The sequence below is a fragment of the Sus scrofa genome, chromosome 1 (assembly GCF_000003025.6).
Source record: "Sus scrofa isolate TJ Tabasco breed Duroc chromosome 1, Sscrofa11.1, whole genome shotgun sequence".
Lineage (NCBI taxonomy): Eukaryota > Metazoa > Chordata > Mammalia > Artiodactyla > Suidae > Sus > Sus scrofa.
In genome coordinates, this window is record NC_010443.5 from 228030366 (window position 1) to 228045988 (window position 15623).

A 15623-nucleotide genomic window follows, 5' to 3' on the forward strand; every position below is an offset into this window, starting at 1 on the left:
TTCTTCTCCTTGTTTTTCAGACTGGAAAATATTTATCTATCTTCAAGTGCATTCTTGAAGATTCTTTTCTCTGTCATCTCCATTCTGCTACATAACACACTGAAACTTTTGTTTCAGCTATTTTATTTTTCTCTTCTAAAATTTCTGTTTGTTCCTTTTCTTATATTTCTATATTTAAATTCTATATTTTAATCAAGTTCATTGTCTTTTTGAAGCATAGTTTTAATTTTTTTTTTTTGGCCTTTTTTTAGGGCCAAACCCACAGCATATGGAAGTTCCCAGGCTAGGGGTCCAATTGGAGCTGTAGCCATAAGCCTACACCAGAGCCACAGCAATGCCAGATCTAAACTACACTACAGCTCACAGCAATGCCAGATCCTTAACCCACTGAGCGAGGCCAGGGATCAAACCCATGTCCTCATGGATGCTATTCTGGTTCATTAATCTCTGAAACACAACAGGAACTCTGAAGCATAGTTTCAAGAGCTGCTTTAAAATCACTGAAAATTTGGAAGAAGGGATCAAGATAGTAGAGTAAGAGGATGTGGAAGTCACCCCCCATGAACACATCAAATATTTATCTATATGTAAAACAATTCTCACTGAAAACTAGCAGAGAAGCTCCTGTAGGTCTAAAACTATAAGAAAGACATATATAATCAAGTAGCAAGGGAAGAAAAGTGATTGGGTTGGTACCTGTGCCCCTGGGAGGGGACTCAGAGGAAAAGGAAAGTTAAATGGGTGCATACCCTCCCTGAAGAATAAGTAGTTCAAGCCACAAATTGGGGGTTCCAATTCTGGGGTTCTATGTGGAAGAGACAAGCCCCTTAGCTAGTTCAAGGGCCACTGAGACAAATAGAAAGGCTGTGGAAGTCTGGACTCTGCTCATGAGCATGCTATAGAAAATGTTGAAGTCTCTACCCCAAAACTATTATAACTAATAAATGAATTAAGCAAAATTTCAGGATATAAATTTAATATAGAGAAAGGTATTGATTTTCTATAATTAATAACTATGAACTATCAAATGAACTATCCAAAAGAAAGCAAAAAAAAAATCCATTTAAAATTATATCAAAAAGAATAAAATACCTAAAAATAAACTTAAACAAGGAGGTGAAAGACTTATACTCTGAAAACTGTAAGACATTTAGGGGGAAAACAGAAGATGATACAGAGAAATAAAGGGGCATACTGTGTTCATAGATTAGAAGAATTAATATTGTTAAAATGCCCATTATACCCAAAGCTATCTACAGATTTAAGGCAATCCTATCAAAATGCCTGTGACATTTTTCACAGAACTAGAATAATCCAAAAATTTAAATGGAACCACAAAAGACCCCAAATAGCCAAAATAATCCTGAGGGAAAAAAAAATAAATATGGAGGTATCATGCTCCCAAACTTCAGACTAAACTACAAGGTACAGTAATCAAAACAGTATGGTACCAACAAAAAACGTAAAGCTGCAGAACAGGCTAGAGAGTCCAGAAATAAACCCACACACTTATGGTCAATTAATCTAAAAGACAGTCTCTTCAGTAAGTGGTGCTTGGGAAAATGGAAAGCTACAAGTCAAAGAATACGATTGGAACATTTCCTCATATCACATACAAAAATAAACTCAAAATGGATTAAAGAGCTAAATGTAAGGCCTGAAACCATAAACCTTCTAGAAGAGAACACAGGCAGGACATTCTTTGACATAAACTGAAAAGACCATAAATTCTATCTCTTCTTCTAAGAGCATGGTTCTAAGATCAGTTCAGTTTTCAAAGCCTTGGCTCTGCTACTTTGGGCCTGTTCCATGCATGCATCACTCAGACATCAGTGAAGAAATTAGGCAGGGTATTGTACTGTGATTTATCTATCAAAGGCTATGCTATAAAGCTTTAGATCTGCGCCATGCATGTGTACCTTAGTGATGAGCCCAGGACTAGTGCTAGTTGATATACAGAATTATGGGATCACTTACCCAGCTCCCTTATCTCCAGAATGCTCTTTCTTCTGGTCAAAGTAACTCCGTTCCTCTTACTGTAGGCAAAAAGAGACACTTCTCTCAGAATCTGGGCTGTCCATGCTGCCACTGCAGCTCTTCTGGGTGTTCACTCTTGGTCCAAAGCTGGAAGAAAGAGTAAAAAATAAAACCAGAAAACTTAACTCTATATGAGTTGCTTTACCAAAGTCGACTTCCATTTCCAATTCAGTAATGCTTTCACTTACTTTTCAGAGATTACAGGTATATCTTAGCCAGAGTGTTTAGTTGTAATTAGTGGTAAAGAGAATGCAGTAAGTTTGCTCCATCTTGATCAGCTCTGAAAGTCCTAACTTTTTCTCACTTATTTTTAGGCATTTTTCTATATCATTAATATAGATTAATGATTTAACTATCTTCTATAATGCATATTTCAATTATCCATCCATTCTCTTCAAAGCTATTTTATTTCCAATATTTTACCATTACAAATAACACTGTGATGTGTAAGTGTGTATCTAGTTTTTAAATTATTTCTTCAGGATAAATTTTTAGATACAGAATTACTAGTTCAAATTATAATAAAGCTCCAAAATATATAGCCAAAGGGTTTTAGAAAGGTGTCACTAAAACTAAAGCACTATCTGAAATTTTTGCCAATTTATAAAGAAAAATAATGTCATTAAAATCTAGGATCGCAATTGATTATAAATGTTTATTTTTTATGCTCATGTCTATTTTTCCCTTAGTAAAATAGTTTTTGAATCTTAATGCATATAAATTACCCATTTACTAGAATCATAATTTTGTAATAAATTTTGTATGAATTAAAAATATATAAAGAAGAAATTACCGTCTATCTGTCCATTAATGCAAAAATAAAAACACTGGGACAAAGCAGAAACTAATGAGATTGTTTACTTATAGGGGTAAGCAGGAACAAAGCAGAAAAAAACAGGAGAATGAGAGTAGGGTGAAAGCTTTGGAGGAATGACTTCACTGATTGTATATTTTTGAATAGTTGACCTGTAAAACTGTGTGAATGTTTTATAAATTTATAAAATCAAAAGAACATAAATGGAAAGTCAAAACAGAATAGAAACAAATGAATACAACTGTATTACAAATAAATAACATGACCACTTTGAAGGGAGGGATGGGGGGAAAAACCCTAAGAAACCTTGGAAAATAACATTTCAATTGAATATCCAAAAGCTAAAAGCAAACATAAGTGTATACCGATATTTTACTCTAATTAGCCAGCCTACTTTTTACAGAAGTATAGGTTAGCAGTTTACAAACTTTATTATATGTATTTGAGGATTAAGCAAATAAATACACTATGGGGGAAAAAGCCCAGTTTTCTCACTTTTGGAGAAAGGAGTTACAGATAAGGAAAGAGGGAAAATTAGAATGAACCCTGCAATGCTGTATCAGTATGAATTCATGTATTTTAAAATATTTTAAAAATCCACTTAAAATCTGTATATACAGATATAGACACAAAATACAGATATAGAAATACATATAGTTGCATATATAAGCATATATTTTAGTGTTTAATAAAAGGACCTAGAAACAAGGATACCCATGATACCAATGAACAGATCTTGCACCAAGATCTTCATTTCTTTTTTTTTTTTTTTCTTTTTAAGGCTATACCTGCAGCACATGGAAGTTCCCAGGCTAAGGGGTCGTGTTGGAGCTGCAGTAGCAGGCTTAGTCCATAGTCACAGCAATACCAGATCTGAGCTGCATCCGCAGTCTATACCAGAAATGCCAAATCCCTGATCCACTGAGTGAGGCCAAGGATTGAAACCGCATTGTCATGGACACTATGTCGGGTTCTTAACCCAATGAGTCGCAATGGGAACATCAAATCTTCATTTCTATTTTTCTTCCTTTTTAAGGCCTCACATGCAGTGTATGGAAGTTTAGAAGTTCCCAGGCTAGGGGTCAAATTGAGCTGCAGCTGCCAGCCTATACCACAGTCGCGGCAACGCTGGATCTGAGCCATATCCACCTATGCCGCAGCTTGTGGCAACACCAGATCCTTATCGCACTGAGCAAGGCCAGAGATCAAACCAGCATCCTCACAGACACTATGTTAGGTTCCTAACCTGCTGAGCCACAACAGGAACTCCTTGATCTTCATTTTGAAATGCCATTCTCTAATAAAGGAATTAGGGCTTTTCGAAGAAATAATTTCAGGACAAAAGTAATTACAAGAGAAATACCTGTGCCAAACATCTGTGTGAGAAGGTGAGGAGCTGTTAAAAAGTGATGGGGTCTGTATTAGTTTTCTATTGCTGCATATAAATTACTACAAACTAAGCAGCTTAGAAAAATATGTATCAATTTATTAGCTCACAATTCTATATTTCAGTAGTCCAGCTTGACATGCAAGGTTCTCTCTGATCAGAATATCATTAGGCTGAAACCAAGCTGCCAGCCAGCCTATGTTCTTTCTGAAGGCTCTAAGGAAGAATCCATTTCCAAGTTCATTCAGGTTGTTGGCTGAGTTTAGATCCTTGAGGTTGTAGGACTGAGGTTCCATTTTCTTTCTGGCTGGCCACCAGGAGTGACTCAACCTCCAGTTGTTGCTGATTCTTATCACAGGGTACCCTCCATCTACAAAACCAAAAGGAAAATTACTCTCATATTGAATGCCTCCCACACTTCGTACCTCTCTGCCCATATTTAAAGGACTCATGTGATTAGATCAGGCCCACCTAGATCCTCTACCTATCTTAAGGTCAACTGGTTGGAGACCTTAATTATACCCATAGAAGTATTCACAGTAGTACTGAATTAGTGTTTGATCAAGTAACTGGATGTTACAAGGGCTGGGGATCTTGGGGCCTATCTCTGCTTGTAGAATCAATATTATAAGGATCCAAAATACAGCAATCAATAAATGAGAAGTGCTGTATTATTATTGTTTAGGCCTGTGTACTCCAGATAATCCAAGAGCTGAAATTCTTTAAAAGTGATCTTCCTAGGGTGTTTTTTTCAGTCAACTTTAGGTATTGAGAGGTCACTAATAGTTAACTATCAAAATGATGGTGAATGCATGTGTTTCAAGTACTATAAGGAAAGAGAGATATGTATTTAGTGTTCATTATGTGTTCCCCATAGCCACCATGTCATTTCACCCCAACTCTGCTTATCCGAGTTATTGGTGTCCCGATTTTTTGAGGATACCAAGGCTTGAATTGTTCACTGAGTAACAGTGTTGCCACTGACTTCCATCCATGGACCTTGTAAATGCAGAATTGCACTACCAATATTAACCCGTATTCACAAAGTAATAAAACACATTTTACAAGGGGAGGGCCCAAAAGCCAACTTGTAGAGACTCCCAATGGCCAAATCAGGAATAATTTGAGCAACAAAATAACGACAGTAATAGATTATAGTTAATAGAATAAAATATATACTCAACAGTTTGTATTAAGATAAATAACTCAGAGTTCCCGTCATGGCACAGCGGAAACTAATCCAACTCAGAACCATGAGGTTGCAGGTTCAATCCCTGGCCTCACTCAGTGGGTTAAGGATCCGGCATTGCCAGGAGCTATGGTATAGATCGCAGACGTGGCTTGGATCCCAAGTTGTTGTGGCTGTGGTGTAGGCCAGTGGCTACAGCTCCAATTGGACCCCTAGCCTAGGAACCTCCATTTGCCACAGGTATGGCCCTCAAAAGACAAAAAAGAAAAAAAAAAAAAAAAGATAAATAATTCAATAAAAAATGAGGGTGAAAGGAAAACTTCCTTTATAGTAGAATTCCAATTAATAAATATACTAGTGATGATGGAAATAGAAAATTACCATTTGACATATATCAGAGAAGTATTTCAGGCAGGAATCAATAAAGTCTAACACTTGTGAGCAGATGAGAAATTCATACAGTTTCAAAGTATCTTCCCAGGAGTTCCTGTTGCAGCTCAGTAGTAACGAATCCAACTAGTATCCATGAAGACTTCAGTTCAATTCTTGGCCTCTCTTAGTGAGTTAAGGATCCGGCATTGCCATGAGCAGTGGTTGCAGACATGTCTCAGATCTGGCGTTGGCTGTGGCAGTGGTGTAGGCCAGCAGCTGCAGCTCCAATTCAACCCCTACCTAGCCTGGGAACTTCCATAAGCTGCAGGTGCGGCCTTGAAGAAAAAAAAAAAGACAGTGACTTCCCAGATTCCCAGATTGTAACATTACAAGAGAGAAACCAGACAACCACTAAATAATTATTACTATCACTAATAATGAGACAAACTGACATCCAGTGCCTCCTGGTATGATGCACTAAGGTTATATCACTTCTACAGAGTTCTTATCAAAAATGCCTAATTATGGGGGAAAAAAAATTGAGTGCCATGCCATGAAATACCCAGTACTCTTCAAAAAGCACCAAAGTCATGAAAGGCAAAGAAATTCTGAGCAATTGTTTAAATGAGAATAAAGAAATACAACCAAATATATAATGTGAACCAGGATTGAATCTTGAGCCCTAAAAAGCATGTTACTGAGACAAAAGTGAAATCTGAAACTTTTAAGTTTTTTGACATATATTCTTAAGAGTTATCTGGTCACTCTTTTCACATCCTCATAAAAGTGTAACAGTATTGATGTTAATTTCCTCATTTTCATAATCATACTGTAATAATGTAAGATATTACATTAGGGAAACTGGGTGAAGGATATACAACTCAAAAAAAAAAAAAAGAGAGAGAACTTTTTTTTTTTTTTTTTGCTTTCTTAAGGGCCTCACCCTGAAGCATATGGAGGTTCCCAGGCTAGGGGTCTAACTGGAGCTACAGCTGCCAGCCTACACCACAGCCACAGCAACACCAGATCCGAGCCTTGTCTGTGACCTATACCGCAGCTCACAGCAACGTTGGATCCTTAACCCACTGAGCGAGGCCAGGGATTGAACCCGCAACCTCATCGTTCCTAGTCGTTAACCACTGAGCCATGATGGGAACTCCTTAAATGTTTTTGACATATGCCTGAAAAAGTTGTTCAAGCTACTCTTTGAATCTCCTTCACTCAAGACACTGCAGTGTGCTGTCCTATGAAATTTTGTGTCAAAGAAAATAACCACCTCCTATTGTTCATCTGGAGGACATATCTTAGTGCTTATGTCATTATACAATAAATATGATAAATTTAGCACATTTCCAATGTTCTACTGCTCGATCTCTACACAAATTTTTTGTATACACTTCTTCAGGAAATGGCCTAAAATTGCTGGCATGACCTTATCAACAGTGTCCATTCATTCATTCATGCATACTCTTACTATGACAGGCACTAGGAATTGTCAACAAAAATGGCAAACTTCCTACACTCAGGTCAAATAGAAGGGAATATTTACCATTTCCACGGTACTTCAACAGCTTCCCTCCACTTGCCTGCTTTGCTTGCTACTTCTTCAATCCCAACTCTTATCCTTAAACTTCTAGAAACAATTTAAAGTGGAACGAGAAGTTCCTGGGCAGAGGAAAAGAATCTGATTAGTATCCATGAAGATGCGGGTTCAATCCCTAGCCTTGCTCAGTGGGTCAGGGATCCGGCGCTGCTGTGAGTTGTGGTGTAGGTCACAGACGCGGCTCGGATCCCACATTGCTGTGGCTATAGGCCAGCAGCTGTAGCTTCAAGTCCTAACCTGGGAACTTCCATGTGCTGTGGGTGATACCTTAAAAAAGCAAATAAATAAATAAAGTGGAATGAAGTGCAACCATAGGAAGCACACTTATTCTAATATTTTTATACCTATAAGATTATTATGAGAATTAAACAAAATGATACAGATAAAGTACTTAGTACACTGCTTGACAATAAACATAGTCTGAGGTAGATACTATTTATTGTTTCTCATTTTACAAGTGAGGCATCTGGGACTTAGAGATAAGAAATAACTTGCTTAATGTTACATAGGTAGAAAGTGGCAGGATAGACTTTGAACCACATCTGACGCCAAAGCCTTAACTCTAATATTATACAGTTTGTCTTCTGTTCTAGAATATTTGTAATAATGTCAACCCATACTTAAATCCTTCAGTACACACAAAACATTGGTGTGTTTTTTTCTTTCCCCTCTCTTTCACTGGCATTTATCATTGTTCCTAAATTTCAGATCTAATATCATCAACAACAAAAGTGTACAAGCAAGGACAAGTTAGTCAATTACAAAGCCAACATTCTGGATTCAGTACAAAAGTTAAAGTAATTATTGATAGTCACATAACTCAAACACAAATTGCTTACTTTATTTAACAATGAAATTGTAATAACAACACAATAATTTATCTGTAAGAAAACCATCACAGAGCAAAATAAAAACCAAGCTGATTAAGGAGGCATTGCTTCAGTTCAATTTAGTTATCTCCTTTAAACAGGAAAAACTACCATTGTCTAGTGGTTTTCAAACTTGTATGCACATTTGAGGAATGGGAAGAAAAAGGATTGATGCTTTTAAAAAAAAAAGCTACACCCAAAGTCCACCTAAGAACAGTTTTATGAGTATCTCTCAAGAGGGGGACCAGGCAAAGACTTTTGAAGTATTGTCTGTGTTGATGAGTCTAAAGTAATAAACTACAAATTTATTTGTAGAGTCTCCATTGTGGCTCAGCAGTAATGAACCTGACTAGTATCCACAAGAATGTGTGTTCTATCCCTGGCCTCACTCAGTGGGATAAGGATCTGGGGTTGCCATGAGCTGCAGTGTAGGCTACATACATGGCTTACATCTGGCATTGCTGTGGCACAGGCCGACAGCTGCTGCTCTGATTCATCCCCTACACTAGGAACTTCCACATGCTCATATGCAGCCCTTAAAAACAAAAACTATAAATACCATGCCCTCAAAGCAGTTCAAAACCAAGAAATTAAAATTAAAAATATATATATATATATGAAAAATATCTTCCTTCTTATCCTGGGAAGGGGGGGAAGGAAGCACCTACTCATTTCTCATTGTTCTTTATCCATTTTTGATTGCCCAAAGTCAAATTTAACAAACATTAAATACTGGAAGTTATGCAAACATGCTACCCAAATTGAAATTCTCACTACTATACATTTAGAAAGCTCTTTTAAAACAAAACCAGCTTTCAGAAAGAATCCCCACATTTTAAGTTTGCATAGATGTTTAAGCTATCTGTTCAACTAAGAAGAGTCAATAAAATGTATTAGAAAGTATTTTATTAATAAGTTATTATAAAACAATATTCATTTCATGTACCACAAACTAACTTTTTGGTGCAACAATAGGGATATTTGAATGGTTCCCATCTATTTCTAAAACTATCAGAATTCCTTTTTATAAGATTGAGATCTTCAAATCTAGAACCTAACATAAATTTTTCTTTAAGAACGGATACATAAAATACTTTCCCTATAACTGCACTATATCCTTGACAAATCCCCATTAAGAGGTTCAGTAGTGACTGCAGGCATTTATCCTTAAAACAACTTTTCTTCATTTTACAGGTTTGGGAATGATATCATTATCAAGATGGAAAATGACTTTTTCCCTTAGAATACATAAATTCACTTAGACATGTCTCCTCAAATTCAGAAAAACCCATTTTTTCAGCTCCTCTGTCAGGACTCCATGTCAATCTCAACCACTTCATTCTTGCCCTGAAGTGTTGTTTCTGTCAGGCTGTCTTCATTTATATCTTCAATGTCTGCCAGATCAATAGGTGGTAAAGGATTCCTCCAGTACTGGAAGGTGTTATACTGCCAAAATTCTTCATTGAACTTTAGTGAAAAGAAGAGAGAGATGAAAGTATATCAATGATTTAGAGAAAGTTAAGTTTTTTTATAAAGCAAATTTTCTTCTGTTTTAAAAAGCAAACTCACGTAATATTTTGCAGTCTTTAAATCTGCATCTTCAACAAATATACATTTTTAATTCTGCCTAATCAAAAAGAAGTTCATGGACTTAGTCAAATCTATGCGTTTTCATACTCATGAATTTGTGAAAGTATTTGTTAGTGGTTTAAATTTAAAAGAATTTCCTCCAAGAGCTTCTCTTCCCAGAATTTTCTTCCATTTTTCAACCAAAAAATAATGCCTAAAGATGGTCTTAAATTTTTTTACCTTTCAGTGAGGAAAACAGCTTATTTAAAACATACATCAACATGTCTTAAAAATTACTTTTGGTCTTCTCCCTGATATTTGGTATTTTAAGATACTGACTTTACATATAGGCTAAAATATTTTGACAACCTTCTAAAAAGTATTAGAATAAACCACAGTAAATAGAATCTTAACTGATCCTCTTATTAAAGAATCCACCTTGTGAAAGACACAACTGTTAAATCAATATACCAAAACTTGTAAGTCCAAGTGAGTATCAGCCCCTTAAAAATTGAACAGCTTACTCTGAAAGGCTATAAAATTGTTTCAAGTAACTATGAAGTTGATGTTCCAATGAAGTTCAAAACCACAAAATTTCAAAAGCATCCCAAAAACACTTTGTGCAAAAGAGATGGCATTGCAATTATATATAGGCTTCCAAGGTAACCATTTTGAAGGTTAACACCTTTCCCAGATGGATATATATCTATATTTAGTCTACTAAGTTGTGTTTTTACTTTAGCACCATTATCCAACAGATATATAATGGAACCCACATATGTTAAATCTTCGAGTAAGCTCAGTTTAAAAAAAAAAAAGGCAAAAAGAAACATGTGAAATTCACCTTGGAATTTTACTTGACCTAGTATAGTCAAAATATTATCATTTCAATATGCAGTCAATATTTTTAAAAATTTATGAGGTATTTTACATTCTTTTTGTTATACTGAAAGTTTTCAAAATCAGAGTTCCTATTGTGGCTCAGTGGTGACAAATTTCACTACTATCCATGAGGTTGCAGGTTCAATCCCTGGCCCCACTTAGTGGGTTAAGGATCTAGAGTTGCTGTGAGCTGTGGTGTAGGTCACAGAAACGGCTCAGATCCTGTGTTGCTGTGGCTTTGGCATGGGCTAGCAGCTACAGCTCCAACTCAACCCCTAGCCTGGGAACTTTGATATGCCTCAGACATGGCCCTAAAAAGAAAAAGAAGTTTTCAAAATCTGGCAGGTATTTTACATTTCTAGCACTATTCAGAGTAGTCATATTTCAATATTCACTAGCCACATGTGGCTAGCTATTTTTTTTTCCCCTTTCTTCTTTTTAGGAGCGCACCTGAGCCATATGAAGGTTCCCATGGTCAAATAGGAGCTGCAGCTGTCGGCCTATGCTACAGCCACAGCAATGCCAGATCCGAGCAGCATCTGTAACCTACAACACAGCTCACAGCAACGCCAGATCCTTAACCTACTGAGCAAGTCCAGGGATGGAACCTGCATTCTCATGGTTGCTGGTCAGATTCATTTTCACTGAGCCACAACGGGTATTCCATGGCTAGCTACTTTGATGGAGAGCACAGGTATATAAGGAAATCTCATCAAGAAGTTCACTCAGTGCCTTAGACACAAGAGTCTCTCTCGAATTTCTTAACACTGGGATAAAAAAAGTAATAACTCAAAGGATGCCAAGAAAAATTTCATTTTAATAAGTACCTAGAAGTAAAAATAGGGAACTATTTCTCTGCCTTTTGGAAAAAAATCTATTATCCCAATTATCCACCTATAAAGACAGGACAAAAAACATCCTTTCATCAAGTCAGTATAACCTAGTAGTTAAAATCACAAACTTTGCTACCATACCTTCATTTGCATGATAACTTCACCACCCACTAACTCTGATATTGACCTATGTCCGTTTCATCATCAGTAAAAAATGGAAAGAACTCGTGTGAAACATGATTTGGCATTGTAACTGCCCAACACTGCTAAGATATTATATCTCAAGAAGCCTATGAACCAATATTTCTTTCTTCTTACAAGATAACATGTCTGCTTCCTTTTTATTTAAAATAGTAACAGTAAGGGTCAGCACTGAGAGAGTACTGAATCCGCATAAAGTGACACTAACGTGAAAAGACAACTGAATACTTACTGAAGTAATACCTAGTGTTATTTTAGTTCTCCAGTTAAAACACACACACACCTGAAACAACTCAGTAAATATTCTGAGGTTCTTGGGCAGAAAGACTTTACCACTATTCTGCCTAGATTGCATCCTAAATACAGAAAAAACATATGTGAGGAAACTCTTCCTAAATGAAGTCCCAAGGTAAGGGCAGGGACTTAAGTTCTATTCTTAACGCAATACCAACCAGGGAGATATATGCTGCATGAACTGAAAAAGCTTCTTAACCATTCCGTATTTTTGCTATATCCTATTTTCCCTGGGCTATACACTAAACAAAAACTTGCATCTTTGGTGGTAGGAAAGAGAGAAATCTGAAGAAAACTTAAGTTTGCACAAGAGAAGCAGCTCAAGGAACAGATCAAAAGAAAGGAATATGAGGTTTCCTGGGCTTTTGCCAAAAGAAAAACGAACAGGCAACTACTCTTGGAGAAGGAATCCCAAGAACCAAGGTTATTCTCTGCCATGGGCTTGTACTGACTATAGGAAGCAATGAGCTGCCTGATGTGGTCACTGTTATGGAAAATACAGGCTTGTTCTAGGAGATTCTAAGCAGATGGCTGTCGGTTTACTAAAAGCTTCTCTTGGCCTGACATTTCTATTTCCTTCTTATCAATTTGTGGCATACTGCAGTCAGTATACTCTGGTAGGAAAGACAAGCCTAGGTATGGGTGGGATACCAAAAACAGTCACGTTTTCATTTTACACAGTAATTATGTGCATACCAAATAAGTCCAGATGACTATCATTCTGGCTTTTTTATTCTTCAGGTTTTGCACATTGGTACATGATTTAATTGGAAATTGTTTATTCTGTTTTCAAACTATAAGTGCTATCATTCTGTCTTAAGCTGATTTGAATTCTAAAAGCAGTCTGAAGAAAGAAGTCTAATGCTCATGTTTTCTAAATTCAAAGAAAACTGGGGGTAGAAATATTTACAATTTATAATTTCATCCATAAATGCTCATCATAATAGCTGTATCTTTTACAACACAGAAGAAAAGATCTTTCCCAGCTATAAAGATTCCCATTATTTTATTGGCAAAGTACCTGATAAATTCTCTGTAAGATACCTAAGACAATGGAAAAATGTAGGGTGAATGCTAAGATGTAGTGGTTGAGAGAATTTGCTGAATTCCGAGCCCTGAATTTGGTTCTTCCATCCTGAAAGCTGATCAAACCCAGAACTGCCAAAACTCACCTTGAACTCCTAAGACTAGACCAAATTGCCCCCAAAATACATAATGCCAGCCACAAACATAATTTAAAATTTTCTAAAAGTCATATTAAGTAAAAGAAACAGGTGAAATGAAATCTATTTTATTCAATCCAAGACCTCGAAATTATTTCAATATCATCAATGTAAACATTTTTGAGACCTTCAAAATCTAGTATCTAGTATTTTACACTTTGAGCACGTCTCAGTTTGGACTAGTCACATTTCAGGCGTTCAGTTGCGTCGCACAGCCAGCTAGCGGCTGCCACAGTGAATAGCACAGATCTAGACAGAGCTTATGTGCAGAGATGGGGCAGGCTCATTCCCAGGGAACTGAAACTCTCCAAAGATCCTCATACACAGGATTTACCTTAAGAACTAAATTAATTTTCAACAACGATCCTCTTTCACAGGATCATATTTAACACTGAGTTAAAACACCTTTTCCCAACATTCGGAAGCCCTTTTTCTCTACCAAGAGTTGTACCATGCCTAAAGGATGTCCAAGTGATGGCTACCACAACGGTCACCCTCTTTAGAAAGAAAATTACCACGAATTCCGGGGGAAAAAAATCATCGTTAAACGAAAGAAGGTGCGATACACCTTTCTCCGACATTTGTTGTTGAGCTGAACTTATTTAGGTTCACAGTCAACGTCTTCACCAGGCGCTAAACAGTCTGTCAAGACCAGATTCCCTCTCACACAGCACAGGTGCAAGGCCACTTTTCCCCCTAAAGTATCTTAAAACTCTCTGGGGCACTTGGTGTATTTGGCGGGGGGCGGGGGGGGGGTGTTCGTTCCTACGGCGGGGACCCTGTTTTCCAGCTTTCGGAGTGTCGTGACGGAGGCAAATCTAGACCCGATCGATTCCTTCCCGGGACGCGAAGTGCCCGGAAAAGCGTGACCCCTTCAGCCCTCACACGCCCCCGCCCCCCGAGCGCCCAGCCCACCGCCAGCCCCTACCTGGCGCGGTGCTGCCCCCCATTCTCCCCGCTGGGGCTCTGCGCGCCCCGCCCCGTCGTCGCCACTGCCGCTCGGGGGCCGGACGCTCTGGGGCTCCTCCCCCGGCCCGCGGGGCCGTACAAGCGGCTGCAGGAGCGGCGGCTCGCCGGTCTCCAGGCCGCGGCCCTCACGCCCCGGGGCGCCGGTGTCCCCGCCGTCGCGGCGCTTACTGGGCGAAACCGAAGGTTCCGTCATAGCCCCCGCGTCTATTTTACGCTTTCGTGGAAGCTCTGGGACGCGGAAGGGCTGCCTGGGATGCGAGGCCCCCGGCGGCGGGATCCAGAGCGGCGGCGGTGGAGGCGGCGGCGGCTCCTCAGGGAAATCGCACAGCAGGAGCCGCTTCCAAGGCACGTGGAACGTCAGCGGCTCGGCCGCACGCCGCTTGGCCATGGGTCCCGAAGGCTCGGGCGGAGCCCGCCCGGCGCGGGAGGCCGAGCACCGATAGCTGCGGGGGCGAGGGCGGGGCGCGAGAGGAAGGGCGAGGACAAAGTCTCCGCGAGACGGCTGCTGGAAGATGCAGTGGGCGGAGGGGGTGGGCGCGGCCGGTCCAGCCCGGCCCTCGTGCACCGCCCTTACTGCAGCCGAGGTGCTGCCGGACGTTGGTGAGCAACTGCGAAGCGGCGAAGATTCGAACCTGCGCACAAATGTGCGCGCGCGCAGTCGCGCCGGCGGGCGGAGCCGCTGGTTGGTGGAAGCTAGCGGGGCGAGCTCCCGAGCGCCCCCGCGGCCGGAAGTGCGCGCCCCGGGGCGAGACGGGAAGGCTGCGGCGGGTTTATTAAAGGCCCAATCTAATCGCCCTGGGAGGGTGTGACGTTTTCTCAGGGGCTGGGAGGTGCGTGTGCAAATCCCAAGCTTGAAGTGTTTATATTACTGTTACTTTCCTCTAGTTACTGGCCACCGGGAAGTCACCAGGAAGTTAAAGCAGAATTAATAAACACACTTAAAACACACAATAAATTAGTGTTAAGAAGCTCTGGCGCTACGTTAAGTGATTATTAGAGACATACTGTTTGTACACTCAAGGCTGAGGGAAGTGGCTAAAGCCAATGAGCAAAATCAAAACAAAAAACCAACGAGAGTGTGTTTTTCGGTGGGTGCTGTGGAATGTGAATAAGCACTACATTCCTCGATCTTTTGATTAAAAATTCATTGGTGATGTTACAAAGATGTGCAGCTCATCTAAGAGCTAAGCCTGGGGCACAGCTCTTTTCCAACTAAAACCCGAAATTGACTCTTAAATTATGTAGGAATCTCACAGAGTCCCTGCTTACTCTGCATGGTGGTCATAAGTGAGATTCCAAGAACTCTCTTAAAATTGTGTGTTATCAAGAAGAAAAGTGAGGAGAGGATAACAACAATGTATTTACTACGCCTTATATTTTA

The 15623-nt window shown here is 39.2% G+C and overlaps 2 protein-coding genes across 5 annotated transcripts in view; both read right to left on the reverse strand.

Moving 5' to 3' along the window:
• The window catches only part of TRPM6 (transient receptor potential cation channel subfamily M member 6), a 228413-nt gene extending 220855 nt beyond the window's left edge, over positions 1-7558 (reverse strand). For 2 of the 4 annotated variants that reach the window (XR_002336394.1, XR_002336392.1), the window contains exons 1-3: positions 7349-7558; positions 4349-4608; positions 1978-2124 (exon numbers count right to left, since the gene is read on the reverse strand). The gene's annotated coding sequence lies outside the window, so the exon portion shown is untranslated. Of the gene's footprint in view, positions 1-1977; positions 2125-4214; positions 4248-4348; positions 4609-5808; positions 6011-7348 lie in introns of those variants that run through there. The other 2 variants (XR_002336397.1, XR_002336399.1) reach the window with 2 other exon arrangements.
• C1H9orf40 (chromosome 1 C9orf40 homolog) lies at positions 7819-14860 on the reverse strand. The gene is made up of 2 exons (XM_003121960.4): positions 14202-14860; positions 7819-9738 (listed from the first exon to the last, which is right to left on the reverse strand). Exons 1-2 carry the CDS (start codon positions 14628-14630, stop codon positions 9580-9582), a joined length of 588 nt encoding a protein of 195 aa, XP_003122008.1. The 5' UTR covers positions 14631-14860; the 3' UTR covers positions 7819-9579.